This window comes from Bos grunniens, chromosome 6 (assembly GCF_055505025.1).
Source record: "Bos grunniens cultivar Pamir isolate PY7600 chromosome 6, Bosgru_T2T1.0, whole genome shotgun sequence".
NCBI lineage: Eukaryota > Metazoa > Chordata > Mammalia > Artiodactyla > Bovidae > Bos > Bos grunniens.
Genome location: NC_141170.1, coordinates 103494406 through 103507284, shown reverse-complemented (window position 1 = coordinate 103507284; position 12879 = coordinate 103494406). Strand labels below are relative to the sequence as shown.

Sequence of the window (12879 nt, the reverse complement as noted above, 5' to 3'; positions counted from 1 at the left end):
TGTATTTATCCCTATTATTTATTAACTCACTGATGGCAGAGAGGCAATGTAAGCTATTGGGATGGGTACTAATTTTGAAATCAACAAATCTAGGTTGTTCTTTCTGGCTCCACCATTATCAGTGTCTGTAGTTTAATCTTTATTTGGAAATAAAATACTGTACATTTATCAGGTAAGAAGAGAGAATAGACATTAGTCTTGGAGGAATCCAGAATGAATCTTTCAGCATCCAGTAAATATTAGACAAAGAGTGTAGGCATATGATAAAAAGACTAACGAATAACCATTAACTCAGGATGCTAAAAGTGGAGGAAGTGAGTTAACTTAGATGAAAACAAAGGCAATATTAAAAATAAGAAAATAAAAAAAATGGTTCTCACCTAGTTTAGGAAGAGAATAACTCATAGCAAAGTAGTCTTCAAAATAGTCAAACACACTTTTAGTTATGTTTGCAGCATATTCAGCTGTGTGCTTTTGCTCTGGCTGGACATATATAGTGAGCTATTAAAAAACAGAAAAATTCAGTGAAAATTCTTCATTTGGTAAAACACAAAAACTATGATACATGACATAGTAGAAAGAAGGTGGGCTTTGGAGCCAGACAAGTCTAATTGAATCCACGTTCTGCATGGCCTTGGGCAAATCACTTCACATCTCTGAGACTCGGGTGTAAAGGAGAAGAATACTGCCTAACTCACTGAGTAATTTCATCAAGGACTGTAAATAACGTAAGACACAATGGTTGGCGTAGTGTATGATATATTTGTAAAATATTGTTACTTTTTTTCCACTTAGAGCATATATTGTCATCTTAATATTTATGTATCTATCTATGTATCTCTGTGTAATTTGTCTTTGAGGAAATAAGGCATATGATTTTTCTTATCTAAAGAGGCCTTACATACATGTTTTCCATTTATGCTTTTCTTTGCCACCAAATTACCCTTTTGATATTTTAACTGCTCTACTCCCAGAGTCCAAAATACAGTGATTCAAAATTTTCTTGAGAGGGAGGCATCTTGATAAGCTACATCTCTAAATACCCAGGATATTATTTTATGCCATGACATAATTTATAAATCAAACCTAGGATAGACTTTTGAGTCCCCAGTTCTAAGCATGTATAACCCAGAGTAGCCAGCACAATATTGGAGGAGAAAAACAATATTGAAAAATTAAAACTATCTGACTTCAAGACTTACTGTAATGCTACAGTAATCAAGACAACGTGGTATTAACAAAACAATAGAAAAATAGATCAGTACAACACAATAGAGAGCCTAGAAATAGACCCACACAAAAATAGTCAGCTGTAGTTTGACAGAGGAGTAAAGGCAATACATCAGAGCACAGATAGTCTCCAAGAAATGATGCTGGAATAACTGAATATCCACATGGAAAAAAGTGAATCCGGACACAGCCCTTACGCCCTTCACAAATATTAACTTAAAATTGATTGCACACCTAGATATAAAACTTCTTAAAGATAACATACAAAGTCTATCAATAGATGATGTTGGATATGAAGGTGATTTCTTAGCTTCAACAGCAAAGGCATCATCTATGAAAGGAAAACTGATCAGCTAGGCTTCGTTAAAAGTTTTGCTCTGTGAAAGGCAGTGTCAAGAGAATGAGAAGACAAGGCATCGACCGGCAGGAAATATTTATGAAAGGTCCACCTGATAATTAATTATTATCCAAAATATACAAAGAACTCTTAAAGCTCAACAAGAAGAAAGCAAACAACCTGATTTTAAAAAATGGGTCAAAGGCCTTAATGGACACCTCGTCAGGGAAGACATACATATGGCAAGTAAGTATGTGAAAAGCTGATTCATATCATATTCATCAAGGAGATGCAAATTAAAATAACAATGAGATACCACTACAAACTTACTAAAAAGCCAAAATTCAAAACACCGACAGCACCAAATACTGATGCGGATGTGGAACAATAGGAACTCCTATACGTTGCTGGTGAGAATGCAAAATAGTACAGCTGCTTTGGAAGACAGTTTTGGCAGTTTCTTATAAAATTAAACATACTTTTACCATATGGCCCAACAATTGTGCTCCTTTGTGTTTACCCAAAGGAGTTAAAACATACCTTGCACAAAAATGTTTATATCAGCATTAGTCATAATTGCCAAAACTTGGAAGCACCCAAGATGTCTCTCACGTACCACATAAACTGTGAACAATGGAATATTATACAGTGCTAAAAAGAAACTAACTATGAAACCGTCACAGAAAAACAGTGAGGAACCTTAAATGCATATTTCTAAATGAAAGAAACCAATCTGAAAGGGCTACATACTGTATAATTCCAACTATATGACATTTTGGAAGAGTCAAAGCTATGGAGACAGTAAAGAGATCAGTGGTGGGCAGGCTGAGGGGTGAAGGGTGGAGAGATGAATAGGTAGAGCACAAATTTTTAGAGCAGTGAAAATACTCTGCATGATACAGTAATGTTGGATATTTGTTATTATACATTTGTCCAAATACATAGAATATACAACACCAAGAATGGCCCGTAAGGTAAACTATGGACTTTGGGTATTATGATGGTTCGATATAGCTTCATCCTTGGTAGCAAATGTAGTGTTTGGAGGAGGCGTATTAATAATGAGGAAGGGTATGCATGTGTGGGAGCTGGTGGCGGGGGAGGTTATATAAAATCTTTGTACCTTCCTCTTCATTTAGTTGTAAACCTAAAACTGCTCTAAGAAAGCAGTCTTTTTTAACAAAGTTTGTGAGGAATTCAAATGAACTGTATTTGTTGAACTTGAGGCCTGATTCTAAAACCTCAAATAAAGCAAAAGATGCAGTCATCTGGTAAGTTTAAGCCTGTCTACCTAACTAGAACTGGGGCCTCATCACTCTTTAATAAGGAAAAATGAAAAATTATGCCTACTCTTTTCCTTTTTTATTATTTCAAATGCATTGTTAGTTTTGCTCTTCTTTTAGGCTCACCCCTTTAGCCGTCTTTTCTTAGAAGTGAACAATAAGAAAGATCCAATAATTTAAGGGGTGAGTTTCTAAAATCATCTTAAATTACCAGTGGTTAGTGTTCTCCCAGATACTGGGTGATTAATATGCTTGCTTTATTTGCATAAAGTTGTATTCATCTTCATCTCCAAAGCCTACAAAGTTCACTCATTTATCATCCTTTCTTTTAAATTTCATTTTTATTTATTTTTAAGTTTTTGTTTTCCAGAAGAGGTGGTACATTTCCTTACTGCCACTGCCCTCCTGTTCTCTTTGTGAACAACGGCACGCGTTTTCCAAAATGTTAAGTAAAACCGAGGATCCCGTTGGTGGTCACTGAACAAAGCGAAGGTAATTGCCCCCTATGAAATCAAAACCATCATGTTCATATAGCATGACCATGTCATAAACTGAGATTCTCAGAATTCTTCACCGGTGAACTGATTAGTACGTCAGGACTTCCTCAGACTTTCTGTTCTCTTCTGTTAAAAAATTTCAGAAATGGTAGTTTCTCTTGACTCACTCTGCTGTCATCTACACACTCTGGACATTTATGTTCCCATAATATTTGGAGAGTGAAAGAGGGTTGAAAAAGAGGAAGAGGAGATAATAGGCAGGTCTCCCCGTTAGGTGGAGGAGTAGGGAGGAGAAAGGCTCTGTGGTTTTTCTGCCAGTATGTTCCTACTGCCCATGCTGGTAAATTGACTGTCTTCAATCAGAAGGCTTCTGAGACCCTCCTGGAACAGAACGGTAGCCCGTAAGGGTCATTCCAAGGCCAGCGAATTCACTAGCTTGAGCCCGTTAGGAATGGCAGCCCCATCTATGAAAGAAAGGCAGGCTTGTTGGGGAGCCCGCGATGAGTACTGAAAGTGTTTAGATGAGAACACAGAGGATGCTTCTAAGTGCAAGAAGTTAAGAAGCTCATTTGAATCAAGTTGTCCCCAACAGTGGATAAAATATTTTGATAAAAGAAGAGACTACTTAAAATTCAAAGAAAAATTTGAAGCAGGAGATTTCCAGCCTTCAAAAATGACTGCAAAGTCCTAGGCTGTTCCTGAACACTTCAGAAAGGTTGAAATTACTTTTTCTGGACATTCAAAAATACTTTGACTCTGGGACAATAGTAGTTTGAAAGATGGCAGACACCAAAACCTGTTTCATATATATGGTTCTTAATTTAAATGATCAAATAACAAGATTCCATTATTCAAAGTATGAAGAATTGAAATAAAATGATATGAAATATGCTTAATTTAGTAAATATATATTTTAAGAAAAAATTAAACGTAATTATAAAAAAAAAAGAAGCCTTCTGAGACAATGTAATCAGGTTTTCCTTACTCTCCATATTTCTCTTGTCAGCAGCAACAGGAATGCAGTGTCCTTTAATAGAGTTGTGTTCATGTAAATCCAATAAAAATAAAAGTAACACCTTCTTTTGTTTCTGAGAAACTCAGTATCACAGAGAAGTATGTTCTGTCTTTACAGTCTTGCCAGTCTGCAGATCACCGTGATTGATGACCTTTATTTTGATGCGTCATCTTTTGTGACCACAGAGATATGGTCATATTTGATCAACTTTGATCAACTGAGATAAGCAATTTGATCAACTGAGATAAGCAATCACAGAATATAAAGACATTAACCTTGTAAGAGTATTAGCCAGAGCATATCTGTGTGTCCTATCTGCTATATATCACAAACATATTTTTATTTTAAAGAGTCCTTTCTGCAGGCTTTGGTAGGAGTAGCTAACTCCCCTCCACCATCTGCTAAGCCTCAGCACTTCTGTCATGACAAAGTTCAGTCAGTTACTCCCGAATTGTCATTGCTTTGTAATAAACTATTGTTCTAAGTTTACATGCTTGCTTCACTGAGAGGATTTTTTTTAAGCATGTGACTAGCCATATTGAAATAGCATGGGTGAGGAAGGAGATATGCATGTATATTCTTTCTTCTTAACTTCTAAAAAGTCACAATGCCTTTATTATTTAAAGATTTTATTAAAGGTTAAATATAAAGGTTTTATATTAGCTTAGTAACTATAACTATCTATGAAGTTTGTAAGTCTTCAAGAACCTACCTAACTTGAATGCATATATTTAGTTTTTAGATACTAAATCCTCTAAGTGGACTAAATTACTGAGATATACCACCATTGGATACTATTGGTGTAGTAGTGTTAATCGCTCAGTCGTGTCCGATTCTTTGCAACCCCATGGACTGTAGCCCACCAGGCTCCTCTGTCCATGGGATTTCCCAGGCAAAAATACTGGAGTGGGTTGCCATTTCCTTCTCCAGGGATCTTCCCAACCCAGGGATCAAACCTGGATCTCCTGCATTGCAGGCAGATTCTTTACCATTTGATCTACAGGGAAGACCTGTTGGATACTATTAGGCATAACTCAAAGCACTGAATCTATTGAGCTAGCATCAGATGTAAAATCTATGCTTCCTGAAGCCTGGATGCAGTTGATTATTCTTTTGGGAGGTGTGCTTCATCTGTTTTATCAGTGTTGTTCTTGTTGCTTTTCTCTTATCACATGGGAAGCCTACCCAAGAAGGCTTTTAGAGGGGGCTTCCCTGGTGGCTCAGAGGTTAAAGTGTCTGCCTGGAATGCAGGAGGCCTGGGTTCAATCCCTGGGTTGGGAAGATTCCCTGGAGAAGGAAATGGCAACCCACTCCAGTACTCTTGCCTGGAGAATCCCATGGAGGGAGGAGCCTGGTGGGCTACAGTCCATGGGGTTGCAAAGAGTCGGACACAACTGACCGACTTCACGACACGACAGGAATTTGAGAGATGGACTTTGAGTCCACAAGAATTTATTCTAATTGGTTGCCGTTACTTCTTTTTTTTTTTTTTTAATTTTTTTTTTACTTTTTTTACTTCTTTTATGTGTAATCATTATGGTTAATTATTAGTCTTACTGAGTACTTAAAAATTTCCAGGTAATGTGACACTTATCATGCACATCAATCCTATTAATCTGGCACTATTAATAATAATAATAAGTATAGTATTTTGCATCAGTAATGATATCTTTACTCCAATGCTTTCATTAGCCCAGTTTGCACGATTACAGAATCCAACGAGTTTTGAAAATCCAAAGTTTTTTTTTTAATATGTTCTCAGCAAATTAATTTGGTGGTATCATCTGACCTGAACTGAGAGAAATTTTTAAAAAATAACTTATTTTACTACAAAAGTATTGCTGTAGAAATACTACTATTTGATTATAAGGAGCTGCCCCAAGATCCCACTGCAGTTACTCAATAATACTCAATATGTGTACATATTTCTGAAAATTTCACAAATCTGAAAATTTCTGAATTCCAACATACAACTAATCACAAAGATTTTAGATAAGGATTGTAAACGTCTATCTCAAATTTTAGAGTTTGAAGAGTTTTGAAAGTAAACTTCCAGTTGTATGTATGAGGAAAATGTATACACAAGAAAAATTACGACAAAACGGCCACTAAACTTCAGCACAAAGTTTGTTTTTTACTATATTGTACTGCTTCTTTTCTCTACTCCTAAGAATGACGCCTGACTTTCCCGAGTTACAAAATAGAGACAACAACAGTACGTAACTAATAGTTGATATGAGCGTTAAATAAGCTACTGCATAAGCAATACTTGACATGTAATAGTTTTTATGTGTTCCATCAAGAACATTAGCATCATCAGAGATAATACATTGAATGATTATCCCCTGTGATTTTCCTTGTCCGTACTTCCTTGTATGTGGGATATCCACACTGTGGTACCCACATTACCATTAGGAATACTAGGAGAATGAAGAGGGAAAAAATAAAATGTTAAGTTTTTGAAGTCCAGAATAGGCTTTTCACCCCCACACAAATAAATCTGAAAGCCAAAACCTTTTGATTTGCAAGAGCCTGGTTGGAAAAGGCTTTAGCAATAAAAACAGAAGGCAAGAAAAAAAGTAAACCACAGAGTTTATGCTTTAACAATAGATCGGAAGGAGAGTGGAGGCAAGTCCAGAGGGCTGTGTGTCAATAAATGAGCACCCCAGGAGAGGGGTAGTAAGGTTGAAGGGGCAAGACTCTGGAAGGGTGTCTTAGAGTCTGAGATAAAGGCACCGAACTTGGAAAGACCATGTGAACAAAGAGGAATCAAACTGAACAGATGCTACTAGCCACTGCCACCTAGTCAGAAGTCCAGCCAGTGCCTGCCAGGTCCCCACCGCCACGCGTGAGCCCTGCAGGCCGCTGGGCCTGGGACCGTGTTTTTGTTGTCCTTGTCTGCTGAGTGTCTTCTCTGGACAGAGGTGACCCAATATCCAAGTTTGCCCAGAAATGTCCCGGGATTCTAAGTCTGTTGTTTATCTATTTACACCTCTTACCCCAGCATAATTAATAACACCTCTATTATTTATATTCTATAAATAATAAGATATTTGGTCACTCTACCCATTGACAACAGCCTGCCTTTCCACTGCCAATCATCCGTCAGACTTAGCGCCTGTTCATCTCTTGAGGTTTTTCCCTCTTATCTGAATTGTCCCAAATAGACACACTCCTTTATGTGGCCCATGACTCTTGCAGAGCCCCCTGTTTCTGTGTTTTCTGTTTTAGAAGGTGAGATCTTTGGCACCAAAGGGATGGTGTGATCAAAGACCTTAAAACGCAGTTGGGTGATGGTGGACAGTGGTGACCACCTATGTTTCACATGTCCATTGAGGCACAGATGTCTTAGCATAGTTCACTCCCTTTAGGACCTAGCATACTATTTGTGCACATAGTAGGTGCTCAATAAAGACTGACAAAATGTGGGGGAACCTCAGTTTTATTATCAATGCTGATGTAGCCAGGATAAGAAAGAGAAAAGAATTTGGTATTGTTTTTAATTCTGTAAATGCATGTTTAAGTTAGTATTATTGGATGCCATCAATGTGTTTAATTTTATAACTTTGCATGTGTGCTAACTTGCTTCAGTCATGTCCAGCTCTTTGTGACCCTGTGGACGGTAGCCTGCCAGGTTCCTCTGTCCATGGGATTTTCCAGGCAAGAATACTGGAGTGGGTTGCTTGCCATGCCATTCTCCAGGGGATCTTCCCAACCCAGGGATCTAAGCCATGTCTCTTAGTCACCTGCATTGGCAGGTGGGTTCTTTACCACTAGCACCACCCGGGAAGCATGTCCTTCTAAATATTCTTCCAGCAGTAGATAGAAATTTGGGGAGGAGGAATACTTAGTAGAAAGGAATTGTGATATTTTGGTTCTTTTCAAGTTTTGGTTGTGATCCTGTTTTATCACAGGAATGTGACAAATTCTTCCTAAATTTTAGATTGTCCCTTATCCATCGATAAATTATTATAAATATGGAAAACCTTGGCTTGAAGTCTGGGTGACTTAGGACTATATTTTTGCTATGGCTTTGCAGTTTCAACGTGTATTCAGATCGTTGAGTCCCAGAGCTCAGCAGTCATGAGGTACTGTTTGAGAAACAGCCCAGCATCATCACTTAGGTTACACGGAACACTTACTGGCAGCTCACTTCTCATTCAAGTCAAAATTTGAGTAGTTTGATGCGTGGTGATTATCATGACTGCAGTAGAGTTTTTTTCCAAACAAATAACGTTAAAAAATCTAACTTCACAGAATCTTATATACTTCTTTGTTCATATTATTTTTGTAAATTTAAGAATAAGAATCATTAGCAATCTTCTGTGGCTTCCTGAATTAAATGCATTCTTTCAGGGAAGATTGATAGCCCTTAATTTAGAATAGTCCTTCCAGGAAAGAAATAAAAAAAAAAAACATTGAAATAAAAATGTTGTAATAATCAAACTCATTCTGAAAATGTACCACAAATAGCAAATATTTTTGAGAACATGGAGAAAAGAGAAGCGTTGTTCACTGTTGGTGGGAATGTGAGTTGGAGCAGCCACTGTGAAAAACAGTGTGGAGGTTCCTCAAAAAACTAAAGATAGGGTCACCATATGGCCAGCCATTACACTGCTGGGCATGCAGTCAAAGAAGACAAAAGCATTGATTCAAAAATATATACGCACCACAGTTTTCATAGTAGCTTATTTACAATAGCCAAGATATGGAAGCAAACTAAGTGGCCAGCAACAGATGAATGGAGAATGTGTGGTGTATGTAAAAGTGAAGTCGCTCAGTTGTGTCCGACTCTTTGTGACCCCATGGACGGTAGCCTACCAGGCTCCTCCATCCATGGGATTTGCCAGGCAAGAGTACTGGAGTGGGGTGCCATCACCTTCTCCGATATCTGTATCTGTATCTATATCTATATACAATGAAATACTACTCAGCCGAAAAGGAAAGAAATTTTGACATTTGCAACAACATGGATGGATTGGAGCGTATTATGCTTAGTGAAATGAGTCAGACAGAGGGAGACAAATACTATCTGATATCACTTACATGTGGAATCTGAAAAATGAAACAAACGTGAATATAAGAGAAAAGAAACAGAGTCACAGATATAGAAAACAAATTAGTGGTTACCAGTGGGGAGAGAGAAAAAGGGAGGGGCAAAATATAGGTAGGGGATTAAATGGTACAAACAACTATATATAAAATAAATATTGTACAAACCCCAGGAATATAGCCAATATTTTATAATAACCACAGAGTATAACCTTTAAAATTATGAATTGCTATGTTGTACATCTGAACTTTATATGGTATTATAAACCAACTATACCTCAATAAAAGTGTAATGCAACTGACAGTGACAAAAGGAAATATGCAGAGTTAAGTCTTTTGAACTACATTCCAAACTTGGTTACCTTTTTCCCTAACAATTTTTTAGGATTGGATCGCTAATCTTCATGAGCAACAAGGACATTTTAAACATAGTGAGTGGCTCAGGTACTAATATCTGCCATTACAGGTGAGCAATTACGAAGAACATAGGCTTCGATTTGGTTTTTATTGATGTAAAGTAGTTCTTGCCAGAATGGTGACTTCAGTCAGGGTATTACAGAGTCTTGGATTGCACAGTGTAACCTGACTGTGAAAACAGGTGATACATGTTACCAGAATAATACTGTCAGAAGTGGAGTGGATAAGAACGGTTTTCTGATTTATGAAATTTCTACTAAAAATGTTGTATTACACAAAAACCAACTTCATTTGTTAGGGGGACCAGTAATATGGAGACTTTGGTTCTAGAGCATACAGCATATTAATGCTTTAATATACCCCTCCTTCTCCTGACAGACTTCCCTGGTGGCCCAGCAGTAAAGAATCCACCTGCCAATGCAGGGGACGTGGGTTCAATCCCTGGGTCGGGAAAATCCCCTGGAAGAAGAAGTGGTAACCCACTCCAGTATTCTTGCCTGGAGAATCCCATGGACAGAGGAGCCTGGTGGGCTACAGTCCCTGGGGTCGGAAAGAGTCAGACGGGACTTAGCAACTAAACAGGAACAACACTGCTCCTACCAAACAGAAATGACAGTTGCAACATAAAAGTGGAAAGCCCACAAGACATATCGGGGCTTAAAACAACATAAGCATCTCCGTGGAGTGGATAAAAATACAGAGCAGTTGGCAGGAACTAAACCTATCGGCCTATTGGGCTCTGGGTTTGGAAGGAATTCACAACGAGCTCCTGGGGGTTAGAGCCATGTCATGCTTTGAAAGTTATGTTCTTAAACTCTGACTACTATTTCTGATTGTTTTCTCATAGTTTTCTGTTTTTATTTTATGGTGGTCCTATCTTCTTGAATCTCTGAGGGTAATAATTAAAGGTTGGGTGTGTGAGAATGTTTAATCTTTATGGCTTTTTTGGTTTCTAACTATTACTATTTATTCACACTGTGCTTGGCTGTTTATTTGTCTTGGATTTTTCTCTTTTATGTTGCTTGTTTTCCTCATATGTTGTTTGTCTTAGGTTGTCTGTTTAGCTATAAGAATGTAGTACTGTGAGAATAGTGTGGGTTCCCACTGATGTTACTTTTAAGTAGATAAAAGTGGTGTGGTTTTCTTGTAATTCTCTCTGTAGTGGGAAATTGTACTGGAGCATCTGTGCTTGGGTGTTAAGTGCTAGATTTCAATCTAGAGTGAATGGGTAGGGAGCCAGTCAAATGCCAAAGAAGCAGAATTTACCTTGAATTGACATTCACACTAGATGCCTTTAAGTTCTCCTGCAAGGTTCTGTTCAATTTTGAAGAAAAGAGTCCCACAGGTTTTTGCAGGAGGGAAAACTCTGGCTACCTGTCTTCTATAGATAGGATGGAAGAAGTACCTCTTCCCTCCGGTGACTGGTGAAGAGGTAAAGGTATTTTTCAGGATATCATATTTCAGAAGGTTTACAGCAGAGTACATTGTTTGAAAAGAATTTGGAATTTGAGTCTCCACACTTGCTGGTTGTGTGATTTTGAGCAAATTACTTAAACTCATTATTTCAGTTTTCTCAATTGTAAAGTGGGAGTGATGGTTTCTTCCTTATAAAATTATATTACACAGAATAAAATGTTTCATATGTATAATATATAACACAGAGGCAGACTAACCATTAGATAGCAAGTTTAGGCCATGAGCAGAATGGGGGCCTCCCAAAAGAGAAAAATAATTAGGTAATAATTAGGTAAAAGTATTTAGTACTTAATTTTTCAAGAGAAAATTATTAAGTTCATCATATTGATTTTTTTAAAAAAAAGCTTATTTGTATTTTCTTACATTTTTAAGAAGATGCTTTTTGAGACCTCGCTGCTGTCTTATGTTGAATTACATATTGGGATGGCACCACAAACGTCTCAGTGCTTAGCTACTTGAAGGATATTCATCTACCTCTGATTTCCTCCTTTCCCTCTGGCCTCCATCTTGGACGCCACCCAAACACAGAAACCCAATCATTTTACTGAACTGAGCATGCTCAAATATTTAATACCTTTGTGCTGATATCCTTAGAAACTAGCTTTGGATTTATAGTGAATTTTCTCCTGAAATAATTCAAGGTCATTCATTCCTGTGGCTATTTTGTTTATTTTTCACCTGGGTCCTCTCAGCTTACATTTTTCTATATTGTTCAGTGTTTCATCAGACTCACAGACCTTAGTGACTAATGGGCTTTTCTAGTGTGGGGTTAAAAAAAGACTGTTAAAAAAAAAAGTAGACAATCACAAATGCATAGGTGGTAAATTTTAAAAAATATAATGGTACTCACAGGTATCCCCCTGTTTGATATTCTCGTTACAGAGTCAAACTGATGCACTGCAAAGCACACCAGGTAAGTACTCATGGGAACAGACTTCTGGAAAGTTGTCCGACTCCATATATCATCCACCGACTCTTCTTTCTATTGAAAGCAAAAGATAATCTTTTATTTATAAAACGATCAATCATGGACAAGACAAACAAATAGTTACTCTAAACCTGGCTTTCCAGTGAGGAAAAAAAAGCTTGTCAGAGCTTAATGGTAGAAAGAAATTTTACCCCTAAATGGTGATGTTGAAAAGACTGGAGGAAAATTCATTTTATTTTTAGTACTGTGAGAGTGTGATTGAGCTATATACTGTATGAGGTTTTCTTAGGGAGAGATTCAACTTTGTGATATAAACTAGACAGGAGTTTATCTTTCTGCATTAAACACAAAATCCTGACCATAATATTTGAGCATGCACTATGACCCCTTAATGGAGAATAGGCTAGTGCTCACTCCAGTGTTCTTGCCTGGAGAATCCCAGGGATGAGGGAGCCTGGTGGGCTGTCATCTATGGGGTCGCACAGAGTTGGACATGACTGAAGCGACTTAGCAGCAGCAGCAGCACACAGGTCTTGCACACAGGAAGAACTAAGCAGGTATTTGCTAATATGACTACATGCAAGAGGGCAATAGCTGTGCCAGGCATAGCAGGAGGTCAGGATGTCTTTTCCATCTCTGGTTGT

General features: G+C 37.7%; 1 protein-coding gene, 1 long non-coding RNA gene and 1 pseudogene across 21 annotated transcripts in view; 2 read left to right on the top strand and 1 right to left on the bottom strand.

Moving 5' to 3' along the window:
* Nucleotides 1–12879, top strand: part of LOC147371137 (uncharacterized) — a 125468-nt gene that overhangs the window by 85375 nt on the left and 27214 nt on the right. For 6 of the 19 annotated variants that reach the window (XR_015165855.1, XR_015165852.1, XR_015165853.1 and 3 more), the window contains 2 exons: nt 3221–3342; nt 12190–12220. This is a non-coding gene — a long non-coding RNA (uncharacterized LOC147371137). Of the gene's footprint in view, nt 1–3206; nt 3343–9799; nt 9881–12189; nt 12221–12879 lie in introns of all 19 variants that reach the window. The other 13 variants (XR_015165865.1, XR_015165856.1, XR_015165864.1 and 10 more) reach the window with 7 other exon arrangements.
* ENPEP (glutamyl aminopeptidase) overlaps nt 1–12879 on the bottom strand; it is an 81489-nt gene that overhangs the window by 51102 nt on the left and 17508 nt on the right. The window contains exons 3-4 of the mRNA XM_086407053.1: nt 12158–12289; nt 381–501 (exon numbers count right to left, since the gene is read on the bottom strand). Coding sequence (XP_086263179.1) covers nt 381–501; nt 12158–12289 — 253 coding nt within the window. The remainder of the gene's footprint in view (nt 1–380; nt 502–12157; nt 12290–12879) is intronic.
* LOC147371139 (cytochrome c oxidase assembly factor 6 homolog pseudogene) lies at nt 3673–4295 on the top strand (annotated as a pseudogene). Its single transcript, XR_015165850.1, has one exon. The product of XR_015165850.1 is annotated as a cytochrome c oxidase assembly factor 6 homolog pseudogene (transcript).